Source organism: Cottoperca gobio, chromosome 16 (assembly GCF_900634415.1).
Source record: "Cottoperca gobio chromosome 16, fCotGob3.1, whole genome shotgun sequence".
Taxonomy (NCBI): domain Eukaryota; kingdom Metazoa; phylum Chordata; class Actinopteri; order Perciformes; family Bovichtidae; genus Cottoperca; species Cottoperca gobio.
This window is the reverse complement of record NC_041370.1, coordinates 1,754,002-1,779,488: the sequence shown is the minus strand read 5'-3', so window position 1 is coordinate 1,779,488 and position 25,487 is coordinate 1,754,002. Positions and strand designations below refer to the sequence as shown.

The window sequence follows — 25,487 nt, the reverse complement described above, 5'->3', positions numbered from 1 at the left end:
TGTATTTCCTGCCCAAGTTATAACATTTAAAGTACAGTATGTGCCTCGTTTGTATTACTTGTAAAATGCTGGACATCTATAATTCTTGTATTGATGTATTATTGTGTAATCTTATAAAAAGCTAACAGTTTTAGTCATGACTGTAAGATTGTGATGGTGATGTTGGATGGAGGTCACACGTCCACTTGTGGAGCTCTGCAGTTGGTTTTAGACGCAGTAATCAGATACGGTTGCTTTGGTTTCCCAAACAGATACTTGAGAGGCTCTTTTTCTCACATCCAGTTGGTCTCAGTTAATCAAGTCAAAGAAATGGTTTCATCTTCGCTTTTCCTCAAACAAAGAATATAAAACGAGTCTCAGATTTCATCAATAATGTAGCCAAATGTTGAATTTGGAAAAATTACTTTGTCAAGATAATGACAGTCCACCAAAGACATGTTTTAATCTCAATGTGCGCTTACACCAGGAAGATTACTTCACTGTATTAAATAGATTTTCATCCATCCATCAATTATATTGTATGTCAACTATTAGGCTGTTACATGTTTTACTTGTGTGTCCCTGATAGAAGCATCTCAACCTTAACCACATGATCTCATCCTGTAACTGCTGTGACCTTTGTCTTATTTGCAGTACTGTATCAAATGCACGTTGGCTGTGACAAATGAGCAAATGAGAAGCATGCAAAAAGCCATAAAGCCTTTATATTGGTCACCTGGAGATACTGATGTAAATCAACCCCAACGGTTTGCATTCAATGAAAAGGAGGATTTCAGTTGCCTGGCCTGCGCTCGATTAGCATTGCGATCATCATTCAACCACAATCATTCCCTTAATTGCAAATGATGTTGTAGGAAAGCATTAGTCACACCTAATAAGCATGAGCTAGGCCTAATACTATGAACACAAGAAGCATACAGGGAAAGGAGGAAGTGATTGCTTAAGCCTTTTTGCTTGTATTATTTGTCAGTAGGAAGTTGACAGAATCAGAAGCAGTTTTATTGTGTGCATAACAAGGGATTTAAAATAGACTGGAGAAGGACAACAAAGCTGGACACATAAAGAATAGACTATTATGTACGCGGGGTGTCAAGATCGCAGCGAGCTTTTGATTTGATCATCGAGATCAAAAGCAGGATCGGCTGGTTCTCCCACAAATCTTTTGAAAACAAAAAAAAAACACACAAAGCATAGTTTACTGGAGCCTGCAGCTCAAAGACGACACAGCGTAGTACACTGGAGCCTGCAGCTCAAAGACGACACAGCGTAGTACACTGGAGCCTGCAGCTCAAAGACAACACAGCGTAGTACACTGGAGCCTGCAGCTCAAAGACAACACAGCGTAGTACACTGGAGCCTGCAGCTCAAAGACAACACAGCGTAGTACACTGGAGCCTGCAGCTCAAAGACAACACAGCGTAGTACACTGGAGCCTGCAGCTCAAAGACGAACACAGCGTAGTACACTGGAGCCTGCAGCTCAAAGACAACACAGCGTAGTACACTGGAGCCTGCAGCTCAAAGACGACACAGCGTAGTACACTGGAGCCTGCAGCTCAAAGACAACACAGCGTAGTACACTGGAGCCTGCAGCTCAAAGACGACACAGCGTAGTACACTGGAGCCTGCAGCTCAAAGACAACACAGCGTAGTACACTGGAGCCTGCAGCTCAAAGACAACACAGCGTAGTACACTGGAGCCCTGCAGCTCAAAGACAACACAGCGTAGTACACTGGAGCCTGCAGCTCAAAGACAACACAGCGTAGTACACTGGAGCCTGCAGCTCAAAGACAAACACAGCGTAAGTACACTGGAGCCTGCAGCTCAAAGACAACACAGCGTAGTACACTGGAGCCTGCAGCTCAAAGACAACACAAGCGTAGTACACTGGAGCCTGCAGCTCAAAGACAACACAGCGGAGTACACTGGAGCCTGCAGCTCAAAGACGACACAGCGTAGTACACTGGAGCCTGCAGCTCAAAGACAGACACAGCGGAGTACACTGGAGCCTGCAGCTCAAAGACGACACCGCGTAGTACACTGGAGCCTGCGCTCAAAGACAGCACAGCGTAGTACACTGGAGCCTGCAGCTCAAAGACAACACAGCGTAGTACACTGGAGCCTGCAGCTCAAAGACAACACAGCGTAGTACACTGGAGCCTGCAGCTCAAAGACAACACAGCGTAGTAACACTGGAGCCTGCAGCTCAAAGACAACACAGCGTAGTACACTGGAGCCTGCAGCTCAAAGACAACACAGCGTAGTACACTGGAGCCTGCAGCTCAAAGACAACACAGCGGAGTACACTGGAGCCTGCAGCTCAAAGACGACACAGCGTAGTACACTGGAGCCTGCAGCTCAAAGACAACACAGCGTAGTACACTGGAGCCTGCAGCTCAAAGACGACACAGCGTAGTATACAATATAATAATATGTCTATATAAAAGTGAAGTGTTATAAATAACATACATAGTGCAACAACAAAAACATGTTTTAATGGTTGGATATGAACAGTTTACTCATGTATACATGTCAATACAGCATGTAGTAGTATTTAGACACATACATGTGTGCACTTTGACTATAAACCTACTTATAACAGCGTTGATGTCACGCCTAGTAATCAAGGAAGTTGAGAGATATTGCACACATGGATTTTACGAAGCCCCAGAAGATAACACTTTAACTTTAACTGAATTAGAAGCTAAACCAGTTGTTGGGCTAATTCTTCTTGTGATATGTAACCAGCATTGGTAACTTCTTTGGTCCTGACTGTGTGCAGGGTTCTATTAAACATGCTTTGCCCCTAAATGGTCATATTTCATTTTATTAGTCACAGTTGAGCTTCTCCTGATATGAAAAGGCAAACAATAATAAACCTCCTGCGGTTGCCTTACATGGCCCAGCAGCTCACTTCTGCAGCAGGGGATGTAGCTGATGTCTGGGGGGAGGCGCTTATCTCAGTCGACTTATTTGCACACAGGTGAGTGGATCCCATATAAGTGAAGAGATGAGAGCTGAAGCCACATCCACATCCACCTGCAGCAGCTGTGTCCAGGTGAGTTCCTGCTTCTTTGTCTTGGTTTGTTATTTGATTGTGAAATGTTAGGATGCGTTACAGATCCGAGCAGTCAGACATCTGCCAGGGGAGAGCTCAAAATCAATTCTGCCCAAAGAAGGGGAAATGCTAAGAAGAACGTTTTAGTTTTGATCTTATTATTGTCATGTGTAGTGGCATCTGCACTCTGTTTCTAACATTTCTTAAATATCCGTGCTTAAGCATCAGTTCATCAAAGGCTTTTAATTAGCTCCCCGATCGCAGCGGGAATAAATGATTAACGGAAATCATCGAGACTAATTAAGGGAATGTGGCGCCGCATCATTCAGGAAAGTGATGTAGCACTTCGGGCTCTACCCGTAGAGTGAGAGTGAGTTATTCACACTCTCAGACGACTATAGAGCAGCCCTGCATTATTAACGGCAGCTCGTCTCCTCGTGATGAAAAGAACCATCAGACATTCAAATGATGAAACATGACCAACAGTATGACTCAGCATGAAGACCTCCGATAGTTTATCTAAGGTAACGCAAGACACACGTGTAATCTATGTGCAAGCTGCCCTGCAGGAGGTCTGTCCTTTGTCCTGCACTGGTTCATGCAGGGTGGAGGTGAAATGACTAACCCCCCTGAAGCAGCTTCTCGTGTGTCTGATCGGGAAGGGCAGGTGTAAGGTTAGATGTTGAAACAGTTTTAACGCTCACTGCCCGACCCTCCTGCACCTGCTTTGTATGTGAGTTTAAACAAAATGTGGTCAATGTTGTGTTTATGATTCCATTTAATAATGCATTCTAAGCTTTTGATTTTCTTATGTTCTCAATGAACGTTTTATTCAGTTCCTTCATGATGTTGCAATTAAGCATCACAATCAGCAGTTTGATGTCCTCCCACAGGACTCAACACAAAGTGAGATATCAACCAAAGCACACTTGATAAGTGTGTTTCACTGCAGGCACCTGCTTCCACTCGTCCTCACCTCCAACTGGAGTTATTATTAAAATGTCTCTCAGGTGGAATTATAATGACACGAGTACACAATCAAAGTGTTTCTGCTGAAAGGCAGCAGGGCGACAGACGACTTGGGGCTGAAGATTCTCCTCCTGAATGATCATGAACATCATCCTGGGGAAAACCTCTCATGCTTATGTCACATGTTTAATGTTTTTAGTATTGTCTAAGGACGTTAGGAGTCTGTGACGTGGTGCGTTTGGTTTACAGACATGTGGACCTTGTATATGTGAGTCTGGATGTACAAGTACAGAAGTATTCTCAACAAAATGCTTCCTGTTAAAATATAATGTAAATCTAAACTACTTCTTCTAAACGCAGTGACTTCCTCTTGAATTGATGTTTATGCTGACTGATTATTATTATTATTATTATTATTATTATTATTATTATTATTATTATTATTATTATTATTATTATTATTATTGCAGAACAGAAATGCCAAACTAGGTTTAAATTCATTTAGAAATGACTTACTTTTGTAAAGTTTTACACTGATAAGCTGTAAAATGTCCCACTCAGCATCGTCCAACATATTGTTATCTGATTTGTATTTATTAATTTTCCTTCAAACTCCCCCACATCATTATGAGCCTCTAAAATACAGTATTGTTCTGGTCTTTATCTGGAAAGAGCAATGCTCTCTGTATCTGTCTTTATGCTACGCTAAGCTAACTGACTGTAGCTTCATACTTAATCAATCTTCTCACCTAACTTTCACTTGTAGAGGAATAGTTTTGTGGGAAATATATATAAACAACTTTATAGAATAAGCCAAGCTTGAGATATGTGGAAGCACTATCAGGAAAGGTTTGCATCTATTGTCTTCAACACCACCACGACGTCGCATCTTTAGCAACCTGACAAATGCAGTGAAATCCACATAATTCCTAAAATACCATTTTCCTTCTGACTTAACTGCTAATACAATCGTGGGGTTTGAAGAGTGACGGTTGATTTGTCCTTGCAGGCATTAATTGTAGAAGTGAAACAAAGGAAGAAGTGAAACATGTCTTCCCAGCTGGCGACTTCTATCATGGGCCTCATTAAAGTGTTCCACTCCTATTCTGGAAAAGAAGGTGACAAGTACAAGCTGAGCAAAGCGGAGATGAAGAACCTCTTACAGGGGGAACTCAGCGATTTCCTGAAGGTGAGGATCCTGTTGAGTTTAACAGAACTCCTCACAATACTTAGAATGCAATGTGCCATAATAAATACAACATACCAGCTGTTTTATGGTCAACAGAATAAACCCTATCTGAAATTAGAAAATGAAGAGTCATTGGTTGCACATGTTGGCCATGCGTGTCACTTTGAGTACTGAAGTCTTGCGGTTGGTTAAGAGCAGAAACGTGATCTTGACCTGACTGCAGGTTCATCATTAAGTGACATATCTCCAAACTTTATAAGTTGACAAAGACCAAATGCACCATTGATTGACTGACCCGCAGTGGGTTGTGGGATACAAGAGCGCTCCTGTCCATAAGGTTTTAAACTGTGTCGTAAATATGATGTAATGAAAGAGAACGAGAGAACTAATCCTTTACCAACAGTTCTTGCGTGAACACATCACTATCATTGTCTGTAGCATTTGGGAAGCGACTTAACAGATGTTTAAGGATTGGAAGTGTCTCTGGTTTTACTTCAGGATGTTTGTGTTTCAGGGGAGCAAGGACCCCATGGTGTACGATAACATAATGAGCGACCTGGATGAAAACAAGGACGGCGAAGTGGACTTCCAGGAGTTTGTGCTTCTGATTGTTGCGCTGACTATTGCCAGCAATGAATTCTTCATAGACTTCCAGAAGCGCAAATAAAAAGCAAGGAGGACCCTGGTTAATTATTAAATCTATAATCCTTTCTTTACATAATTTATATTCTACATTTTAGGGATGTAGATGTTTGAATCATTCATCAGAGCAAAGTGTTGTAATGTTGCAAAAGATCACTGCAAACAAATTCAATAATCATTTTTCCTTCTGTCCTTGAGAAGTCTTCCATCTTAATAAAGATGTTCTCCTGTTTCCACATGTCTCGTCATTTAAAGAAGATGGACTGCTTGATAATAACATTTAATAACACACACTACAGATTGAATTTGCACGTTTTGAAGACTTTACATCCAGATACCATTTTGAAATGAGTTAATTCATTCCGATGTGCTATAAGCCAGACTTCATCAGCTCACTGGCAGCCTTGAGCACCACCCAGTGTCTGATGGAGGTCACGTCACGTCAGCCAGCTGTCAGCGCCCTGACGTCATCCCATGCTCGCGCTCCCACAGTGCTCTGCTCATCCAGCAGCTCCGCTTCTGTTTTATTCTGAAAGGAATACTAAATGCTGTCAGTCCTGGAGGCTGCGCCACAGCCTTTCATTCTTCAGAGAACATTCTGGCTGCACATTTCAGAGAAAGAATATTATAAAAAGTCACCTTGACTGGCGGATGAAACTTGACATGTATTGAAGCAACGCACTCCAGGCAACAGAAGCTTTTACGCATTTATGAGACCATTTGCAAACCATTTAAATTCCTCTCTGAATGTCTCTCCTCTCCATGGATAGTGTTGCATTACATGTATACTCCAGGTACTAAAAGACTGCTCGTCTGACCTTCTTATTCCAGAGTGATTCAGTGATGCATCTGTGAAATGAGATGCTTAGTAACCAGAAACAAGCTGCCTTTTATATAAACACACACACACACACACACACACACACACACACACACACACACACACACACATTATTAAAGCACAGAATTTAGTTCTGGAAAGTTCCACCTTCTCTAAAACAGCTGCAGATGATACAATACAATTCAACTTTCAGCATAATATGTCTATCAAGCTGCTCATTTAGTCTCCACAGTAGCAACTAACTATTCTAATCAAAGTTAAATCTCAATACAAGAAACTGTCAGTGTATCCTGGAAAATATGCAGTTTGTTATCTGAAGATATTTAAATAGAAATGTCTGAATTTGAGAGCTCTTTGCTGAAGACTGGAAGTTCCTATGCTACTAATCAAAAGTAAAAGTGTGGATGTCGACATTTCACTCCAAAAACATCAAACGGATTGCAGAGCAGTCAGTCAACTTAATAAAATGCACATCCTGCAGCTGAGACATGTGACGGGCTGGAGGAGCCTGACAGAGACGACCTCACATCCTCGTGTCTTCATTAACACACGCAATGCAAAGAAGCAGTGAAAGGGAAATGTCATGTCTGACTGAAATGTATGTGCAGAGACTGACACACACATAGTCAATCCAAAGTCTCAATATCCTGCTGTCTAATACCTTCAAGCTGCAGCGCTCAATAAGGTACTTACATGTCTTTCCCCCCCCCTCTGCAGAAGACTTCACTCAGCAGGTTTAGATGCTAAGAAGTGGATCATTTATCATTTTCCGACCCACTATCTGAGTCACGTCAGCCGGCCGTCCTCCCAGTCCGACAGTGCTGCTCACCCAGCAGCTGTGCTCCTTCTGTTTTGTGCTGACGTGAAGATCCTGGAGGTGCGTTCAGAGGCTGTGAGACATCAGCTTTCATTCATCAGACGCATTATGGTCGTTCATTTTAGAGAAAGAATCCTGTCAGGTCACCTTGACTAGCTCATAAAACACACGTTTATTGAAGCACACTGTAGGCAACAGAGATTCTCTAGCGATTATGAGAGCTCTTCTTAACCATTTGAGTTTGTCAAAACGCTTTCAAAGTATTAGACTTTGTGCAAAAGGCTTTACACATGCAGCAGAACTCCCTTATATGCTATGTTCTTAGAAGTATAAATATATACTAAGGGGGGGGGGGGGGGTGTTGCTGTCCTTGATACTGCTTGAATTCTGTTCTAGCTGAGAGAAGACCACCGTCCTGTACAAGTCACAGTGTTCAGCCTAAAGCCATCTGCCATATGAATCTCAGATCGCTACAACACATCTAAAAGGTTCAAGTGTAGATGGTGGAACATATTGGAACATATTGTCATTATCTCTCTAAGATAAAGACATGACAAAGACAACATCTGAGACACTGCGGATACTGGAAATATCTAAGTACATTCCCAGCAGGCAGAGGTGAAATTGTAACATCATAGCCGGACATCCATCGTCTTCATCACCACACGGCGAAGTAGCATTTAAGGTTAAACGCAGCCGTCAGAAGGACTGCACACAACGCAGTCTGGGGAAGCTTGATACGGGCTCTCACAAAGTCTTCTTCGATGATGTAACAGCAGCTCGTCTTCAGAAACACGAGCTCTGGTGGCGTGACACTGCAGCCGCAAGCAGAGGCTGTGAAATGCAAAGCAGCGATATGGTTAGGTGGATCAAGACAGAGAGAACATGCAGTGTAGAAAGTCAAGAGCCGTAACAACCAATCAGCAGCTTTATGACCTTAACATCTGAACATCAGCATGTAGCATTGTGAGAATTGTAGCATTTTGATGTTAGCATTTAGCTAAAAGCACCATTGTGCCTAAAAACAGCCAGAATCATAAATCAAAAGTTTCTACAGCAGGACTTCTTGTGTTGACTATAAGGCAGCTTTGATTTATGGCAAATGAAGGAAAGAAATGTTAAATGCTACGATATGTCCATGTTTGTTAGTTTATTGTTGAAGAGTTGCTTACTCCAGCGCGAACTGCAGCAGTTGACAAATTGCAGGGAGGTCTGAATATGGAGACCAGCTGTAATAAAAAACGAGTCTGCACAAACGTTAATTGTGAGTGCTATCTACAGGCCATGGGTTGGGGGGGGGGTGGGAGACGTTCAGGGGAAGATAACAAGTCAACAGTATGTGCAACATAGAAGTGGTTTACATCATCTGAAAGCCGGGAAGCTCATGATTAATTAGAGCAAGTTGTCATAAATCAGAAATAATAAGTGATGAACTAATATAAACTGTGAAAGTGTGTAAGGGCTTAGAACATTATGTTATAAGTGTATGACGGCCATTCCCATGCTCCATTTATATATTGTTCAAAAATAAGGGAATTAGCTTTGAAATATTCAAGTGCCAGGGGGGGGGGGGGGGGGCATTGTCCTCTTCCACACTCCCGGCCCCGTACTTCCGACGCCCTTGCTCAGAACAAACCCATCTTTGAACGCAGCCTTCATTTTGATCTCAACTACACTCCTGTAAAGTTTCCTGACTGTGTCTTGCATTGTGACATTATCTCGCTGACAAAGCCAGTCCACAGACAGACAGACATTTAAACACCTGGCACAGCGTCCTCTGTGGTAGTTCCTGCTACAGTGATGACACACACACTCACAAGGTGAAAACAACAGCAGCCACACAGCAGGTACTCTCTGCATCCTCACAACGCCTGCAGTTCAGCGTCTGACCAGCAGATGGAGACACAGACTTCATGATGTTAGCTGAGTGTGCTTCAGATCATGAACTTCAGGCTCTGTCATACTACACATTGATGCCTTTTCATGGCTTATATGTGCATTGAATCTCTTGTATTTAATATATTTTGAGAAACAGATTTCAGTTTCTCTTCAAAGCTTTTACTTTGCAACTAAAACTACAGCAAATAAACAGAAGACAAGCTCAAACAAAACCTCTGGCAGGAACTCTGTGCCCAAGTGATTACAGGGAACAGAGAGTGAAGGAGAGAAGGGTCAGATTTACTCCCACGCGCTGACTGGCTGAGTGAGTGCTGATTGTATTCAGCTGCAAACACTCAGCGCGCCGCCGCGAGGCAGGTAGGGACCTCTGGTGGAGGTGGAAGATAGCGCAGGGATTATAACAGCACGAGGAACCTTTCCAACAGTGTGACGGCATGTTTCTCAAGCATGAAAGCAGTTCATGCTTCTTGATAAGCAACTGTTTTTCCAACTGTTTTCATGCAGATTCAATTATGCTTTCTGAATAAATATAAATAAATGTGAATCTTGCCTTGCAAGCAATCAGAGCTGTATAATTGTTCCTCCATATTACAGATACATTCAACACTTTCTACCCCCTGATGATTTGAACCTCTCCCCTCGCTGGCTCTTAGCCCCATGGCGTTCTTGCTTACACATTGTGTGTCTCTGTATGTTCAAACTGTATCATAATGAGAAGTGTTTTGAAGCGTCTCACACACGTATCAATAAATTGGACATAGCTGGCATCATGTACAGTCCTAGTCAAACATGACAGCGCCGTATGTTAGCAGGCTGCTGGTGTGTTTATGACGGAGATGGACAGGAAATGTGCTGTATGTATCTTATTAACAGTGAGAGTCAGAGAGAGATTCAATATCCTGACTTGATGTTTGGGGCGACAGTTGTTGGAAAGTGTTTACACACGCATGCATTGACTGTGTGTTCTCTGACATGGTGTAATAAAGCTGTATTTAAAGAGTCCTGAATGTGAAACCAACCTTCAAGACAAACACAGATTATTTACATTTTGGTCCAGGAGATGCTGCTCAAAGATCTGAACAGAACTACATGTATACTCTGCTACCTTTTAAAAGTTCTGAATATAATCCTCTGTAACATGTGATCGATAAAAGGGAAAGTTCAGAGAAAGACAGAATTCATTGCAACGAGTGGAGGGTTGTTAAACCCACCTAATTGGAAAATGACTTTGTGGAGTGGCCATTTCACTTTTATGGTAATGCATTTGTTTACAAATGGCTTTTTATGTGAACGTTTATATGTTTGCTTACAGGTTTTGCATGAAGCCCGTGTAGGAGAGCAGCGTGTGTGTCTACATGTGTACTGATCCAGTTAGCCATTAACAGACGGGTCATCTTGTATTACCTTCCTTCTTTTGTTTGAACTGAAGTAAAAACCTTCTTCTGTGGTTTTATTGCATGCTCCCATTTTGGGTTTCCCAGTTCCCTGGATCATGTCGGCCCACTGGAGCTACTCGCTGTTTAAACCATCGTCATACTGATCCAATACAAGGCTCGTACAGGGATTCTTCATAAAGTCTTAAATAAGTGATTTTTTGTTATGGGACACATTTTTTGTAAGTAATATATTTTTCCAGTAAAAGTCCAAAACAAACTTATAGTATTCCACACGCAAAATATAAACGATCCATCAATAGAGAAGCAGTCTTAGAGGGGCCCGAGGTCAATTACAGCAATAAATCTCTCATGCACTTCAAATGGACGCCACGTTATCAGAGCTGATGGCGTGTCCACGCAGTATGGGTGGTGATGGCCTAGTGGTCTAGAGGTACGCCTTCCATACAAAACACTAAATGACCTGTAATGTAATAATGTATCAATGCACAGAGTTGAGACCTAAGGCAACACAAAGAAACCCAACACACACCAGGATGCACTGAATGTGATTTGGACCTTGTCCGACTGAAGTACTGGGTTCAATTTTGGTTACTTGGAACTGTGAAGACTTGTTCCAAGATGGAAAGTCAGTGGCTCACCAAAGTCACCAGGATTCATTATCGGGACATCATGGGTTTCTCTACCAAATTTCATGATATTGCATGTAATATTTATTGAAATATTTCAGTCTGGACAAAGTTATTACCAACATTTCCATCCCTAGAGCAACGCTGCTAGCAAAGCCAAAAACGACTTGGTAAAGGTTGGGGGAATATCATGGTTGAAATGGTGAAGGTTAAAAGAAACCAACTGTTGGTTTTTGCAAACAGCTGTCTCGAATGTCAAAGTCCCAAATACCCATCTGATGACAATAGTAACAATAGTCACGATCATAAGTTCTATCAGAGAATATGCTTAAATGAAACAACTTATAATACACCTTTTTAATATATGGATACTTTTTGCGCAGCAACCTCAAACAAAGGTAGAAACTGCGACGCCTCGGGTCTGGTGCTCGTTATCAGATCATATTTAAAGTTTACTGCTTGGAGAGAAAGAGAGTTATCAGTGCATCCCTTCTGTTTGCATAGTTTCTCCAGTGAAAGATGGACCTGGACAAGCAGCGATAGGACTCAGGTCAATGTTTACCTCTCACCTTTCTTATCGAACGGAGAGTTTGCCCTTCGCCCGGACAGAAAGCTCCTCGCCTCTCCCCTCAGTGTTTCCTCGCTTCTATTCGCAGCCCCGACAGGCCGGTTACAAGCCGAATTGCAAAAACAGAAGACGCCGATGACGTTACATTAAACTCTGCAACAGACGGAGAGCGGGCTGAAGTGCAGCACCTTGGAAGAATGTCTATTAGGAACTTGTCTTGTCAACTATTAACTCTTTACAGAAAAGTTAACCCTAATCCTCAAAGTATCGGAGACAATATGCTTCTTATCTTTCTTTTTGGCCTCTGTTTTCAGTCCATCCTCCTCCGCCTGTTTCCCTCTTTTCTTTTCTTTCAATGCGTAGTCATTCAAAAGGCACTGTCAACACGATATATGTCATGTCCATTTAGCAGCTTAGTGTTCGGTGGATTACTGGTCAAAAGAAGGTGTGACGTGTGGATATCTTCAGAAGCTGTACCAACAATACAACTGGTTGTTTAAGATCTCCAAACTAACTGGAGGTATTAAAAGTACTTAAAGTTAAACTTGGTTCTTGGACATGATTTGTTGAAGTAAGAACTCGTTGAGTTTATAGTTTGTGACAATGTTTCCAGGCGGTTTTTGAGAGAAATCCAACCTTTGTGAAGATCTGTCGTCACCATGACCGCTGCCCGATCTCCCCTTTAGGTCAGAGGTCACCGGCCACATCAGCTCCCCCACCACATAGCCATCGCCCCTTCCTTCATCTATCCTTCATCACATCTCTCTTTCTGTATCATAGAGGTTTTAGGAAAGGTTCCGAATGTTTTTTGGCCCACAGAGCATGTGCCTTACACTTACCTCCTACAAACAATCAAAGAATGTTAATATCAACAACGGGTCCAGCTGGTTCTCAATTTGTGTACTTCCGATAGTACTCTTCCATGTAATACACTGTGTATTCTATGTACTTACTTGCATGATGCGGGAATCGTTGTATCAAATTGAACACGGATGTTGACGATCGTAACATTGAACTAGTTCTTCTGGTGCGTGCATTACGATGAATTGACCGCGATAGATGCCCGCCAACATGTCTGTCAATGCTAACAAACATGAAACTAAGATAGTTCCCACAGGTAAGTGTTTTGTACATGACATACTGTTAGTTTTATCTGTACGTTCACATTAATGCTAACAATAACTGCATTCAATACACTTATGTTTGACTGAGCCACGGAAACCAGACTATTTCCACAGGTGGCCGATCCAACAACCCGGCATCTCGAACAAACAGGAAGTAATCGCCTTAAGATAGTAAACCGTTCAATAAAACAAATCTAACATGACCCTTGTTTGTCTCATTGTTACTCATCATGTGCAATTAATGTCCTTTGCAAACGTATTCCAATGCAGTCTGTGCACTGCCGAACAATAACAATGCAAAACATGTTCGCCTAATAATGAAGGGCGACACAAGCGCAACGGAGATCAGAGCACCTCCGTTAAAAAATGTTTATTCAGTCATTAAAGATGAAGCATCTGTTATTAACCTGACTCGTCATCGCGTTACATAACCTTTCAACTTCTGACACTTTGGTAACACAACGCCATGTCATTCATACCAAACACATAACATATTTCTTACATCAGTGGTGTATGACGCTGTGTGCCCGTACATATATGAGAGTGTGCGTGACAAACCCCTGGCCCGGCCCTGTGCAGCAGTCAGGACAAAGGCACGCCGTCCCGCTGCAGACAGGGAGTCTGCAGCGAACACAGAGATAAATTATGTCGACTAATGGCTCATCAAACTGTCACACAGAGACCAGACAATGCACGCAGCAGCAGAAGAAAAAGAAGACGAAGAAGAAGAAGAAGAAGAAGAAGAAGAAGAAGAAGAGTAGAAGTAGAAGTAGAAGTAGAAGAAGAAGATGAAGAAGAAGAAGTAGATGAAGAAGATGAAGAAGAAGATGAAGAAGTAGTAGAAGAAGAAGAAGAAGAAGAAGAAGAAGAAGAAGAAGAAGAAGAAGAAGAAGAAGAAGAAGAAGAAGAAGAAGAAGAAGAAGAAGAAGAAGAAGAAGAAGAAGAAACAGAGAGGCTATACTTAAAGTGTTGGATATGTGATGTTACTCAAGATTGCTCAATGAGGTGCATGACCTGTACAGGCTGTCCCGACAGAGTGATTAATGTGTGTGTGTGTGTGTGTGTGTGTGTGTGTGTGTGTGTGTGTGTGTGTGTGTGTGTGAGAATGCCTGATGAAAAGCTCATAAAATAACTAGAGGAAGATTATTAGAAGCATACTGGACTTTAAATACTTGCTTTTAGTTTGATATTGAACTACAGAGTTGCAGTCGGCTGCTGGGAATATAAACGATCCCCGGAGCCATCGGAGGTTGAATACGCTGCTCAAGGTAAAGATGGACGTCGTGTCAGTGATGTCATCACATGTCACTGAAAGGACATTTTGAAGACTAGAATTTGATTTCACAGCTAACGTCTTTTAAAGTTGTTTGGTTCCAGCATATCTGTACATATCTGTACACCTGTGTTGAGCTGAGAAGGGGAGAGGGACTGTGATTGGCTAAGAGACCTAAAGGCCCTGTCACACACATCCGTATGACAGAAACGTGTGCCGGCGCATATGAAAATTTGTCAGAGTCCAAATACGTCCAACTTTTCATCGGATCCGATCGGAAAAGTGAACATATACAGATACGCATGTCTAATCTGTTGATATCGCATCACTTACTTATACAAAATGTATCAGACGAATACCCAACGAATGCATAACGTATACAAAAATATGGCGTATACAAAATATCAGCAACACGCTGGTTTACGTAGATATAAGGTAAGGTATAAGTAGTGTTCGTTAAGAGCTCACTGTGTTACGCTGGGGTGCGTTGTTGAACGCTGAGGTTTTGAGCGTGTTCAAAATTACCGGACGTACCCGACGTGTGCTTCATAAGATATGCAGACGTTACGTGACGTTAGACATACGTGAATACAGAATACGTACGTAAATACTTACCTACGTAAATACCTACGTGACTACGTTAGAGGAACGTTAGATATCGGCTACGTCAGCTGACGGTGAACCCTACAGCCAATGTATTGATAACGAGTGGATACCCTATTCCTACCCGATGTTAAGATGATGCCTGACGACGGAGTAACTTATTAAACGTGTTTCTACAGTACAGCTAGCGCTCAGCATGTTAGCCGTTCTCCAGCATCAGCATGACGTGAACCAGATGGCACTTTTCCAGCTCCGTTGTCCAGACGCTCTGATACGGTTTAAATAAGTAAGTGATACGCTATCAATGTTTGACATACGTATAATAATTTGTTATGTATACGTCAGCTACAACACCGCTGTGGGAAAGTTAGACGTATTTGGATAATATTTTAGCTAATTTTCATATACTCCGGCATGTTTCTGCCATACGGAGCTGTGTGTGTCTGCCGTGTTCGGCGTAACGTCTGCGTCCTTCAAACGATCACAACTTACCCTTAATTTATATCAACCTATACCTAAACGGCATACGTTTCTGTCATACGGATATGTGTGACAGGGCCTTTACAGCCTTTAAAGGGACAGTTCATCCGTTAAATACAAACATCTTACCTGCTCACCTATTAATCAATCTAGATTGTTTTGGTGTGAGTTTCTTATTATATTTAATGATATTTTATGTTAAAAATGACAATTAAACTTGAATTGAATTTTTCCAGGGAGAAGTTGGGACTTTTTAAATACTTGTCAAACTTTGGTCTAAAGAGAGATATTTCAACAACGACCCCCCAGATCACCTTGCTTCTAAGACAATATGAACACTGAATATATCCAAATTCAATGGAAAGAGAAGCAGCCAAGAGAAAGAAGTGTTTCCTCCTAAAGGGGACGAGCTTTAGACTCCCTGACTAAATACTTAATATTTAATATTTTTACTTGCATGATGCGTTCTTACGTCTGCTCTCCTCCAACAGTCACTGTGGATCCATTTTCACTGGAACTTGAGTCAATACTCGTTCCAGGGAACTTCTTCCTAATTGCCGGGACATTTGTGTTTGTGCGTCTGCGTAAGAGAAAGTTTCAAACGACTATAAATATGTGTACGTGTGGGATTAGATGTTTCCTTGGCGTAAACAAGGCAAATGTAAACAGTTTATATCTTCATGTGTGTGAAGACAGACTCCCAGCACACTGACCTTCTGAGTCTAAACGCTCAAATCAAAGCTGAAGTTTCCAGAGAGAAACATTCAGATTATTATCAGTCAACGGAATCTGCTTTCTGAGTCATGTGGAAATAATCTGGCCACTATGTTCAGGTCTGTTGAAGTTGATATGATGAAAACTAATATAAAGATTAGATAAAAGCGTTTCAGATAACACAAAACGGCACAACTCTTCCCGGCTGGCACCATGGACGTATAAAGAGAACGGCTCCAAACGTTGTATTTCTCTGTAGGGTCCGTTCAAAATATCAATATAACAACTTCCAGTGGACGTACATTGACAGTGCGTGATGGTATTTGTTGTCTTTCTTCACTTTATCTTCATCCACACCTAATCTGACGCTGGCCGACACAAATGATGAAATCATGTCCTGAGACTAAACCTGCCTCGACTTCCTGTTTTGAGCAGAACAGAAATGAAGTTTCCGATCTAAGAGAACAGAATCAGAAGTCCTGAGAAGGTGACCAGTGATAGCAGCAGTTTCCAATATAACCTTTTCTTTTCTGAAGCCTCAGAAAAAACATGTTCCGTCTGTAAATGAACACATTTTTACTTTTGTCCTCAGTGAGTCTTTAGTATTTAAAAACACTTCACTGTGAGGAGCCGCCCAGTATCAGTATCTGTGAGTCCCAGCTGACAGCAGCCTTTGTGCTCCAACAGGACACAACTAAACCTCTTTCATTCCCTGCAGGGATAGTTCAGTTCTCAGAAGAGAGATTTGAGATGTAAACATTAACAAACACCTGAAGAGTGTAAAATGTTTCAGTCCTCTGTGGCGCTGAACCGATGGAGCGTCACATTTACTGTCATCATCGTGACCGGTCAGTGCAACTCCCTTTCAGGGCAGAGTGAGGACAGTAAAGCCCCTGGGGGCATAGTGTGTGTGTGTGTGTGTGTGTGTGTGTGTGTGTGTGTGTGTGTGTGTGTGTGTGTGTGTGTGTGATAGAGATGGTTTTGGGGGTTGTTTAAAGACTGATGGTAGCTGTCAACCCTCTTCGGCCCTCGCAACCCCTGGCAGAGTCTTGTGTCGGTTAAACCCCTCACACACACTGAGTGTGTATGCGTGTGTGTGTGTATTATCAGGAGCGGAGGGCATCCTAATGAAGGACTTTTGACCCCCAGAAAGAGGGATCCGGGCCGAGGAAGTTGAGAGGAGAGGTGAAGAGGGGAGGTGGAGGGTAAGGGGACGCCCGGCGCCACATTATGCCTCCTGTCAATCAAACAGACACCCACAGCTGCCTCACCCACGGGAGGAACTCATCCACTGAAAGTGAGTTCCGTTCAACTTCAACGGGTCCAATGATGAGACAACAAAAACAACAACTGACACACAACTTCCAGAGGATCTCAGAGGTCATAGGGACAAGAAGAGGTTAGCGTCGGCTAAAGTGTGTAAGTTTGATTTCAAAGTTGATTGGGACACAAGGGCGGGGAGGGTTACGTCAAAGAGGCACGGATGAGTTTGCATGATGTAAATTTCCTTTAAGGGTTTTATTGAACAACATATGGACAGAACAATACCATTGTCCTCTGACAGCAAAGAGAAGACGCGGGTGCAGTATTAGGTACTTCTAGCTAAAATGAATGCAGTCTGATGCAACAGCTCTGCAATAACGATATCATCATATATCATGACAGTTATGAACTTCAAGGTCGTTTCGGAGGCTGCAGTTTGTGGTGCTGTTGAACTGTTTCTATTATTGAGTCCACATTTCAACTCAATATGCACCACATATACACAGCTCTGCAGTGGGCTGAACACAAATCAGAAAAATAGTACAGAAACTGCATTCAAAAGGTGAACTACATGTTCCCAACATGATGCTCTTCCTTCGGCTGCCCTTCATGCAAAGAGCTTTCAAAACAGAGAATGTCACCGTGTGGTCAAAGCAAAACTACGGGCGGAGAACGTGAAGGAGTAAGAAGAACTTGTGGGAGATTGAATAGGTTTAGTGTCGACGGTCTGATTTGACCGGCAGGTTTTGAGTTCAACTGTTAAGACAGCAGGGCAGCAAGAGGAACACACACACCGTCACAGAAAAGCTAGGAACCTGGCTCAGGTCATCTGTGATTGACTGAGCAAGTATAAGCCCCGCCCCCCATCCTGACCCCTGGGTCGGGGTTTTTAATGCAGCTTCAGCGGGGTCAAGGCTGGGTCGCTGCAGAAACCTAATGACTTCCTCCTAACAAAGACGTGATGTATGAGGGCTGTGATTGGCCCCTGAGATGACCAGCAGGTAACCCCGCCACCAGGAGAGAGAGAGGGAGACAGAGAGAGAGAGAGAGAGAGAGAGACAGAGAGAGACAGAGAGAGAGAGAGAGAGAGAGAGAGAGAGAGAGAGAGAGAGAGAGAGAGAGAGAGAGAGAGAGAGAAGAGAGAGAGAGAGAGAAAGAGAGAGGGGAGAGAGGAGAGAGAGAGAAGAGAGAGAGGAGAGAGGAGAGAAAGAAAGAGGAGAGAGAGAGAGAGAAAGAAAGAGAGAGAGAGAGAAAGATGAGAGAGAGAGAGAGAGAGAGAGAGAGAGAGAGAGAGAGAGAGAGAGAGGAAGGAGAGAGAGAGAGAGAGGAAAGGAAAGGAGAAAGAGAGAGAGACAGAGAGAGAGAGAGAGAGAGAGAGAGAGAGAGAGGAGAGAGGAGGCGAGAGAGGAGAAAGAGGAGAGAGAGAGAGAGAGAAAGAGAGAGAGACAGAGACGAGAGAGAGAAGAGAGGAGAGAGAGAGAGAGAGCGAGAGAGAGAGACAGAGAGAGAGAGAGAGAGACTCTCTGGCCTGCAGTGTAAAACTTATTTGTCACTGATATTTCTTAAGAGTAATGGTTCACAGTGAAGACGTATCAGGATGTTTGGAGTCCTGCAGCCACAGAGATCTGCAACAAGGTTTTGTGTTTGCTACATACGTGACATGAGATCGTTAATAAGTAATTAAAGTAGTTAAAAAGTAAAGCTTTTTACGTTCTGCAACATGACCCTTTTGGGTGAAAGAGCATTGAACACTTTGAGATTGGTCTGTGATTATGACTTAACATAAGAACAAGTGAGAAGAACAGCATGAGAAGAGAAGGAGAAGACAAACGAAAGGGCTCCAGCAGAGAGCAGCCACCGCTGGATGATAATTCAGAGCAGCCGTGAGCTGCAGGCTGCTTCCTGTGACGGCTGTGGTGGCTTCAGGAGAGGACGTGTGTGTGTGTGTGTGTGTGTGTGTGTGTGTGTGTAAGCAGAGGAGGGGGGTCATTTGAACAGGATACTTGGAAACTCTGATTCATTCAGATTGAGTTGAGTTCTAGTTACCTTGGACTGGTTTTACTGGAAGGATTACACAGCACCATAAAACTAGACATCCCCCCCACTTCACTGACCCTGGCTCCATGTTCCCTTCAGGCAACATGCTGCAGACAAACAAAGGTTATAGTTAACCTTGTTGGAGAGGGAAAGGCAGAGTGGGACGCTCATCACTGCAGGTATACATACTTATATATTGACAGTAGCAATAACCAACGAGCACTTCAGAGCCGGCGGCGCCACTTTGTCCTGGATGGCTGGAGCGGAGACACGTCTGCGTTCGTTAAAGAAGTTTCCCCTTGCAGGTTGACACTGACCTTTGTGAGTCAACGTGAACTGAAGCACAGAAACAATTAAAGAAGACGGATGTGGAGGAAAACAACAGCACTGTGTACAGCGAGCTAATGTCTGCAGACGTTGCTGATCCCGTTATTAAATGAGTTTGAAGTCACTGTCTGCGTGTGTAAAGTGGAACCGGATGGTGTCCCCACTTCTCTTCTTCACTCTCTCTCTCCGATTCACTCACGCACTCGGTTCACCGTCTTGTCGGAGATTCATTAGTTTGGAAGCTCTCTGCGAGGCTGTAAAAGTCATGACAAGACAAAAAGAAACCGAATACAAGCAGGTCGACACAACCTGCTACTGTCAGCACAGACGGAGAGGGTCACGTCTCTGCAGCCACACACACATCACATGTCCTGTGCACGTGTAGAACATATGAAAACACATTATTAATAATAATAATAATAATAATAATAATAATAATAATAATAGTCTGTTGGGGACCTGCATCGCTTCTTGACTGCCATATCTGATGAAGTGTGTGTGAACTAAAGCTCAGCTGTAGCTCACATTCATCTGATTACATATTCTGTTAAGAGTCATTGTACATGCAGGTTCATTAGCACGGCTGATTGGGACACTAATGGAAGTGAGCATCATTACTGTTTGTTAATCACACGTGTGTGTGTGTGTGTGTGTGTTCCCTGCTGTGACTGCACACAGGGAACACACACGTCTCGAAGGAACAAGTCATTAAAGCAATTCAACAAACACCAGAGCAATCCAAGCATGAACACAAGGTGGCAACACACTGCCAGAAACACTCTACCGCTCTCTCACACACACACACACACACACACACACACACACACACACACACACACACACACACACACAGTTCCCTGTGGAATGAACGAGTTGTTCATCCCTCTCCGCTGCATCTTTTACATTTCTTCTGCTTTTATTATGTCCATTATATTTCTGACTCCTAATCCTTCATCACTGTTGCTTACAGTAATATATTAATATGAAATACTTCTCCCTCGTTGTTTTCATGTGTGCAACATGTCTTTTGATATCTTTGTAAAGTGTGTTGCGAGACTTATTTGGCGGAAGAGAAGCTCAATAGTTACAGTACAGTAGGGGCTGCTGCGAGAAAGAGAAGAAGGAACAATAAAATGAAGAAGGAAAGGAGGTAGAGAAGGAACGAGGGCATGAGAAAATGAGACTGGAGAGGAAGAGAGGGAGGAAGAAAGGTAAAGTACAGGAAAGAGGAAAGAGAGAGGAAGAGGGTGAGACGACATAAAGTACAGAGAGGAAAAAGATGTAGGATCTGTGGAGGTGGGTAAGTGAAAGAGACGGAGTGGAAAAAAGAGAAATGGCTGTAGAGGTGGAGGGAGAGGAGAGAGAGGGAGAAAGGGAGGAAGAGAGATTATTAAGGAGAGGAGGAAGAGAAAAGGGAGAAAGAGGGAAGAGAGGGGGAGAGAGCATCTGTTTCCTGTCTGGAGTCCAGCTGGAGGAGGAACAAACGACAAAAGAAGAAGAGGAGGACGAGGAGGAGGAGGAAGTACCGGCCGGCCTGAGAACATGTCTCACACACACACACACACACACACACACACACACACACACACACACACACACACACACACACACACACACACACACTTCCTCAGGGAAAAAACGAATCCTACTTCCTCCTATGTGTGTGAGTGTTAGCAGGTGTGTGTGTGTGTGTGTGTGTGTGTGTGTGTGTGTGTGTGTGTGTGTGTGTGTGTGTGTGTGTGTGTGTGTGTGTTAACTGCTATGAGAATAAATTCACACATGTAACAGCTGATTCCATACGAGGACGTATCTGAACGCTAACACAATAAATCATTTCAGAATAAAACGCGCTGCTCCGGCTCTTTTGAAGATGGTTCTTTTATTCTGATTTGAAGCACATGTTTACTTTTGTTTCCCGCCCCTGATTGGAGTTGGATCAACCAATCAGCTCACTCGACAAGTGTCCGCACAAGTGTGAAGGAGTGATTCTGTGTGACGCTTAATTCTCTTTATCATCACATACTTTACTTCTAATGACGCCATTTTATTTTGAAATGTTTGAACGTATGTTTCCACACATCCATTGATTTCCACTCCTGTGAGTTCATCCTCTTTTGTTCTGAAGCATGCTCTGAGAGGAAGCCGTGTGGAAATGAATGTGACTGGAACGGTGGTGCGTTACATTTATAGATTTAACCCAATTACAAATCATACGTTCTCCTGAAAGAGCTTGTGTTCGGATAGAGTCATGCACTTGTGTAGTCTGTTTGTACCGTCCATGCTGATTTGCCAAGTGTTCAGATGTTAGCTGTGAGCTAGCTAGAAGCTCTGTTTGTGTACATGTGTTTCTCAGACCTCAGCAGGAAGTCTAATCTCCACGATAAGCATGAATGTTTCAGTACAGAAAATACAAAATCAAATACAGAAAAGCCCGAATTTGCAAGTAATTGCATCTTTTCATTGACTTTATATGGAAGTGCTCTGAACGTCACCTCGCACTCTTTCTGAACTAACAACAACTCCCCAAACACCCTGAAGCTCAACATGTCCGTCACAGCAGGACAAAATAATCTAAAAAACAGTTCTGAACATAATTCACTGGTTTATTGTTTCACTGCATTAAGTGACAACATTCAGGATGTTTGACAGAAACGGCTTTAATAGTTATTAATAGTCAGAGTGCAGCTGTAATGCAGCCAGAAGCCCAACACACACACGCTGGAGTGTTTGGCACTTTGTTACTCCTGCAGATGTTTTCCTGCAGAATACAGATTTTAAATATATGAAATATATGAAAACGATGAATTAAATCTACAGATTAAATGTCTGCACGTGTCCAGACACATAAAAGTGAGTGGAGATGGAGTTACCCTTCACTGTGTGTGTGTGTGTGTGTGTGTGTGTGTGTGTGTGTGTGTGTGTGTGTGTGTGTGTGTGTGTGTGTGTGTGTGTGTGTGTGTGTGTGTGTGTGTGTGTGCTCTGAGAATAGCTCTGAACAGGAAGTCTAAATCCAGCCTGGACCAGGAAGAAAAGTGTGTGAGAGGAACAAACAAATCAGGAAATCCTACCCCCCCCCCCCCCCCCTCTACATCACACATCACAGTCACACACACACACACACACACACACACACACACACACACACACACACACACACACACATATTGTTTGCCCATGTTTATACATTCACATGCTCGTCACTGTGTTTTGCACATGTGTGCATTTTAAGTCTCATCAGATGTAATCAGAGTTAAAAGAATAAAGACTTGAACAGCAGTTTGTACGATAGAAGAATTATTTAACGTTATATGTTGTTAGATAAACATAAACAAACAAGATTCAACATGTAATTCCAACAACTTTGGAGAAGTTGAAAAGTGGATTGTATTCACTGCATGGAGCGAGGCTGTCCACCTCCAGTCTTTATTAAACACTTTATTAAGAAGCTTTGTGTCCCTCTGCCTCCTGATCTGTTATCTCCTGATCTCTGCAAACTCAATGTAATTCATTCTTTGAGCAATTTAAGAAAGCTGTGATTCAAAATGTGCAAAAAAAGATGAAATAAACTTGTTTTGTTTCCCTTCAGCTCGATCACATTTCAATCTGACTGGACGGTATTGATACACAGTATACACTGGTGTGTATGCATGTGTGTGTGGACATCCTAAAGAATGGCAGCAGGTGCCTCATGGCAACAACACCTTCACACACACAAACACACACTTGCAGCTTGAAGTCCAGTTTTTCTCACAGCCTTGACAATCAAAGGGATGGATCCTTTTCATTGTGTGACTGTGTTTCCTGTTTACCTTCATAAACAAAGCAGGTTATTGTTCCCCCGCGCTCACTCTCTCCTCCATTAAGCTCACTCAGACCTCCTTCAGGCCCACGCAGTAATGGGATCTCCTCCATGCACCGCTCCTGGTCTCCTGCAGCTCTGAAGTTCTGGGTTTCTTGAAGCAGGCGGGTGTTTAGTGCAGCAGTACGATATTAAGGACAAACAGTTAATGATACAGCTGAACATAAACATCCGAGACAGACAGAAGTACACATCATACACACGTTGGATAGACTTGAAACTTGACATTACTTCTCATGAAAGGTTGTAACACGGCACGAGGAAGAATACAGCGTGGATGGTTATGTAACGTGATGTCAGTGCTGACCTGCATCACGTGTGTGTCTCTCACGAGTTACTGTAGCCTTCTGCTCGCTGCTTTCATATTTCATATCTTGACGTTGCATTCTCTGTTTCGATGAGCAGTAGTTACTGTTTGACAGCTTTATTTAATAAAACAACAATAACAATAATTCCAATCTATTAATAAACACATATTAGGTTGTGATGCTCTGATAAACGCACCGCATGATGTGTTTCCTGGTTTCATGAAGATGTTTTCATTCTGTGTTTGATTTCATTTGAAGCTCAAAGAACATTCTCTTCAGCTCTGAGCTACATGAGAATGAGAGGGTTAATCGATGCAAGAGATTAAGAGAAATCTGGTTCAGATGTGCACATTGGGACCTGGCTGTGCATGTCTCAGTGTCCCAACAACAAAGTAACATTCAGTGAACATTTCACTACAGCTGGAGGTTTTCACCTGTTTTCACTGCCGGCTCACGGACACTTCAGGATGGCGTGACGAGCATCCGCAGCCGGGGGCGGAGTCAGAAAGTCCTCTCCCCCTCCTCAGTCTGTGATTGGCTGAGAGGGGGCTCGTCAGTCATCGGTGTCCATGGAGACGGTAATTACTGTTGGGGATGTTTGTGTGTCTGCAGGATCCTCCAGCGACAAAACATCAAACCACAACAGAAACGCTGTATGTCTCCTCCTCTCGAGTTATTTATAGGCCTGTTTATTAGACACACACACACACACACGCACACACACGCACACACACACACACACACACACACACACACACGCACACGCACACAGCACACACACACACACACACACAGTTTCTGTTGTGTTTCTGCTGCCTGATAGATGAGTGTTGTGCGTTTGGGCATGTGAGCGTGTGTGTGTGTGTGTGTGTGTGTGTGTGTCTGCACACATCTTTTGATCGGCCTGATGAATGGGTATGTTCACAACATCTGCGTGTGTGTTTGTGTGTGTGTGTGTGTGTGTGTGTGTATCCTGCAGAGAAGCGGGATGATTTTGCTGAAACTTCAAAGAAAAAAGTAGAAAGGAATATTCAGACGTCCCACGACACACACAGAAACACGCGTGTACTTCTATAGTTGTGACGACTCTCAAAATACGTTCTTTCGTCTTTAACCCTGGACAAAATGTCATCACTTTCTAAAAATGTCAACACATGCACACACACACACACACACACACACTTTGGGTCTGAGTCAAAGCTCTGAATGAATGAGGACGGTTGGACAGAATGGATCCTGCCAACCGACCGCTCTGTCATTACCGCAGATCTGCTGTGTGGTGTGTGTGTGTGTGTGTGTGTGTGTGTGTGTGTGTGTGTGTGTGTGTGTGTGTGTGTGTGTGTGTGTGTGTGTTTTACCATCATCCCTTGCTACTTCTTGTGTTCTTGTCTGATATATTATAATATGTAGCGTGATACTGGGACGGTCGCTCATAAAGACAGTAATCTTGTGAGTAAGATTATTTTGCACACTTGCTAGAATAGAGTTTACAT

General features: G+C 43.0%; 1 protein-coding gene across 1 annotated transcript; it reads left to right on the top strand.

The window, feature by feature from the left end:
* The first annotated feature begins 2,986 nt into the window (after window positions 1-2,986).
* Window positions 2,987-6,060, top strand: s100a1 (S100 calcium binding protein A1). The gene is made up of 3 exons (XM_029451795.1): window positions 2,987-3,058; window positions 5,037-5,216; window positions 5,731-6,060. Exons 2-3 carry the CDS (start codon window positions 5,076-5,078, stop codon window positions 5,881-5,883), a joined length of 294 nt encoding a protein of 97 aa, XP_029307655.1. The 5' UTR covers window positions 2,987-3,058; window positions 5,037-5,075; the 3' UTR covers window positions 5,884-6,060.
* Window positions 6,061-25,487: the final 19,427 nt, after the last annotated feature.

Excerpts from the sequence above, each read along its gene's own strand:
- s100a1 (XM_029451795.1), top strand. The coding sequence starts at position 5,076 with ATGTCTTCCCAGCTGGCGACTTCTATCATGGGCCTCATTAAAGTGTTC. Across the intron at positions 5,217-5,730 it reads AACTCAGCGATTTCCTGAAG|GGGAGCAAGGACCCCATGGT; the intron begins GTGAGGATCCTG and ends TTTGTGTTTCAG.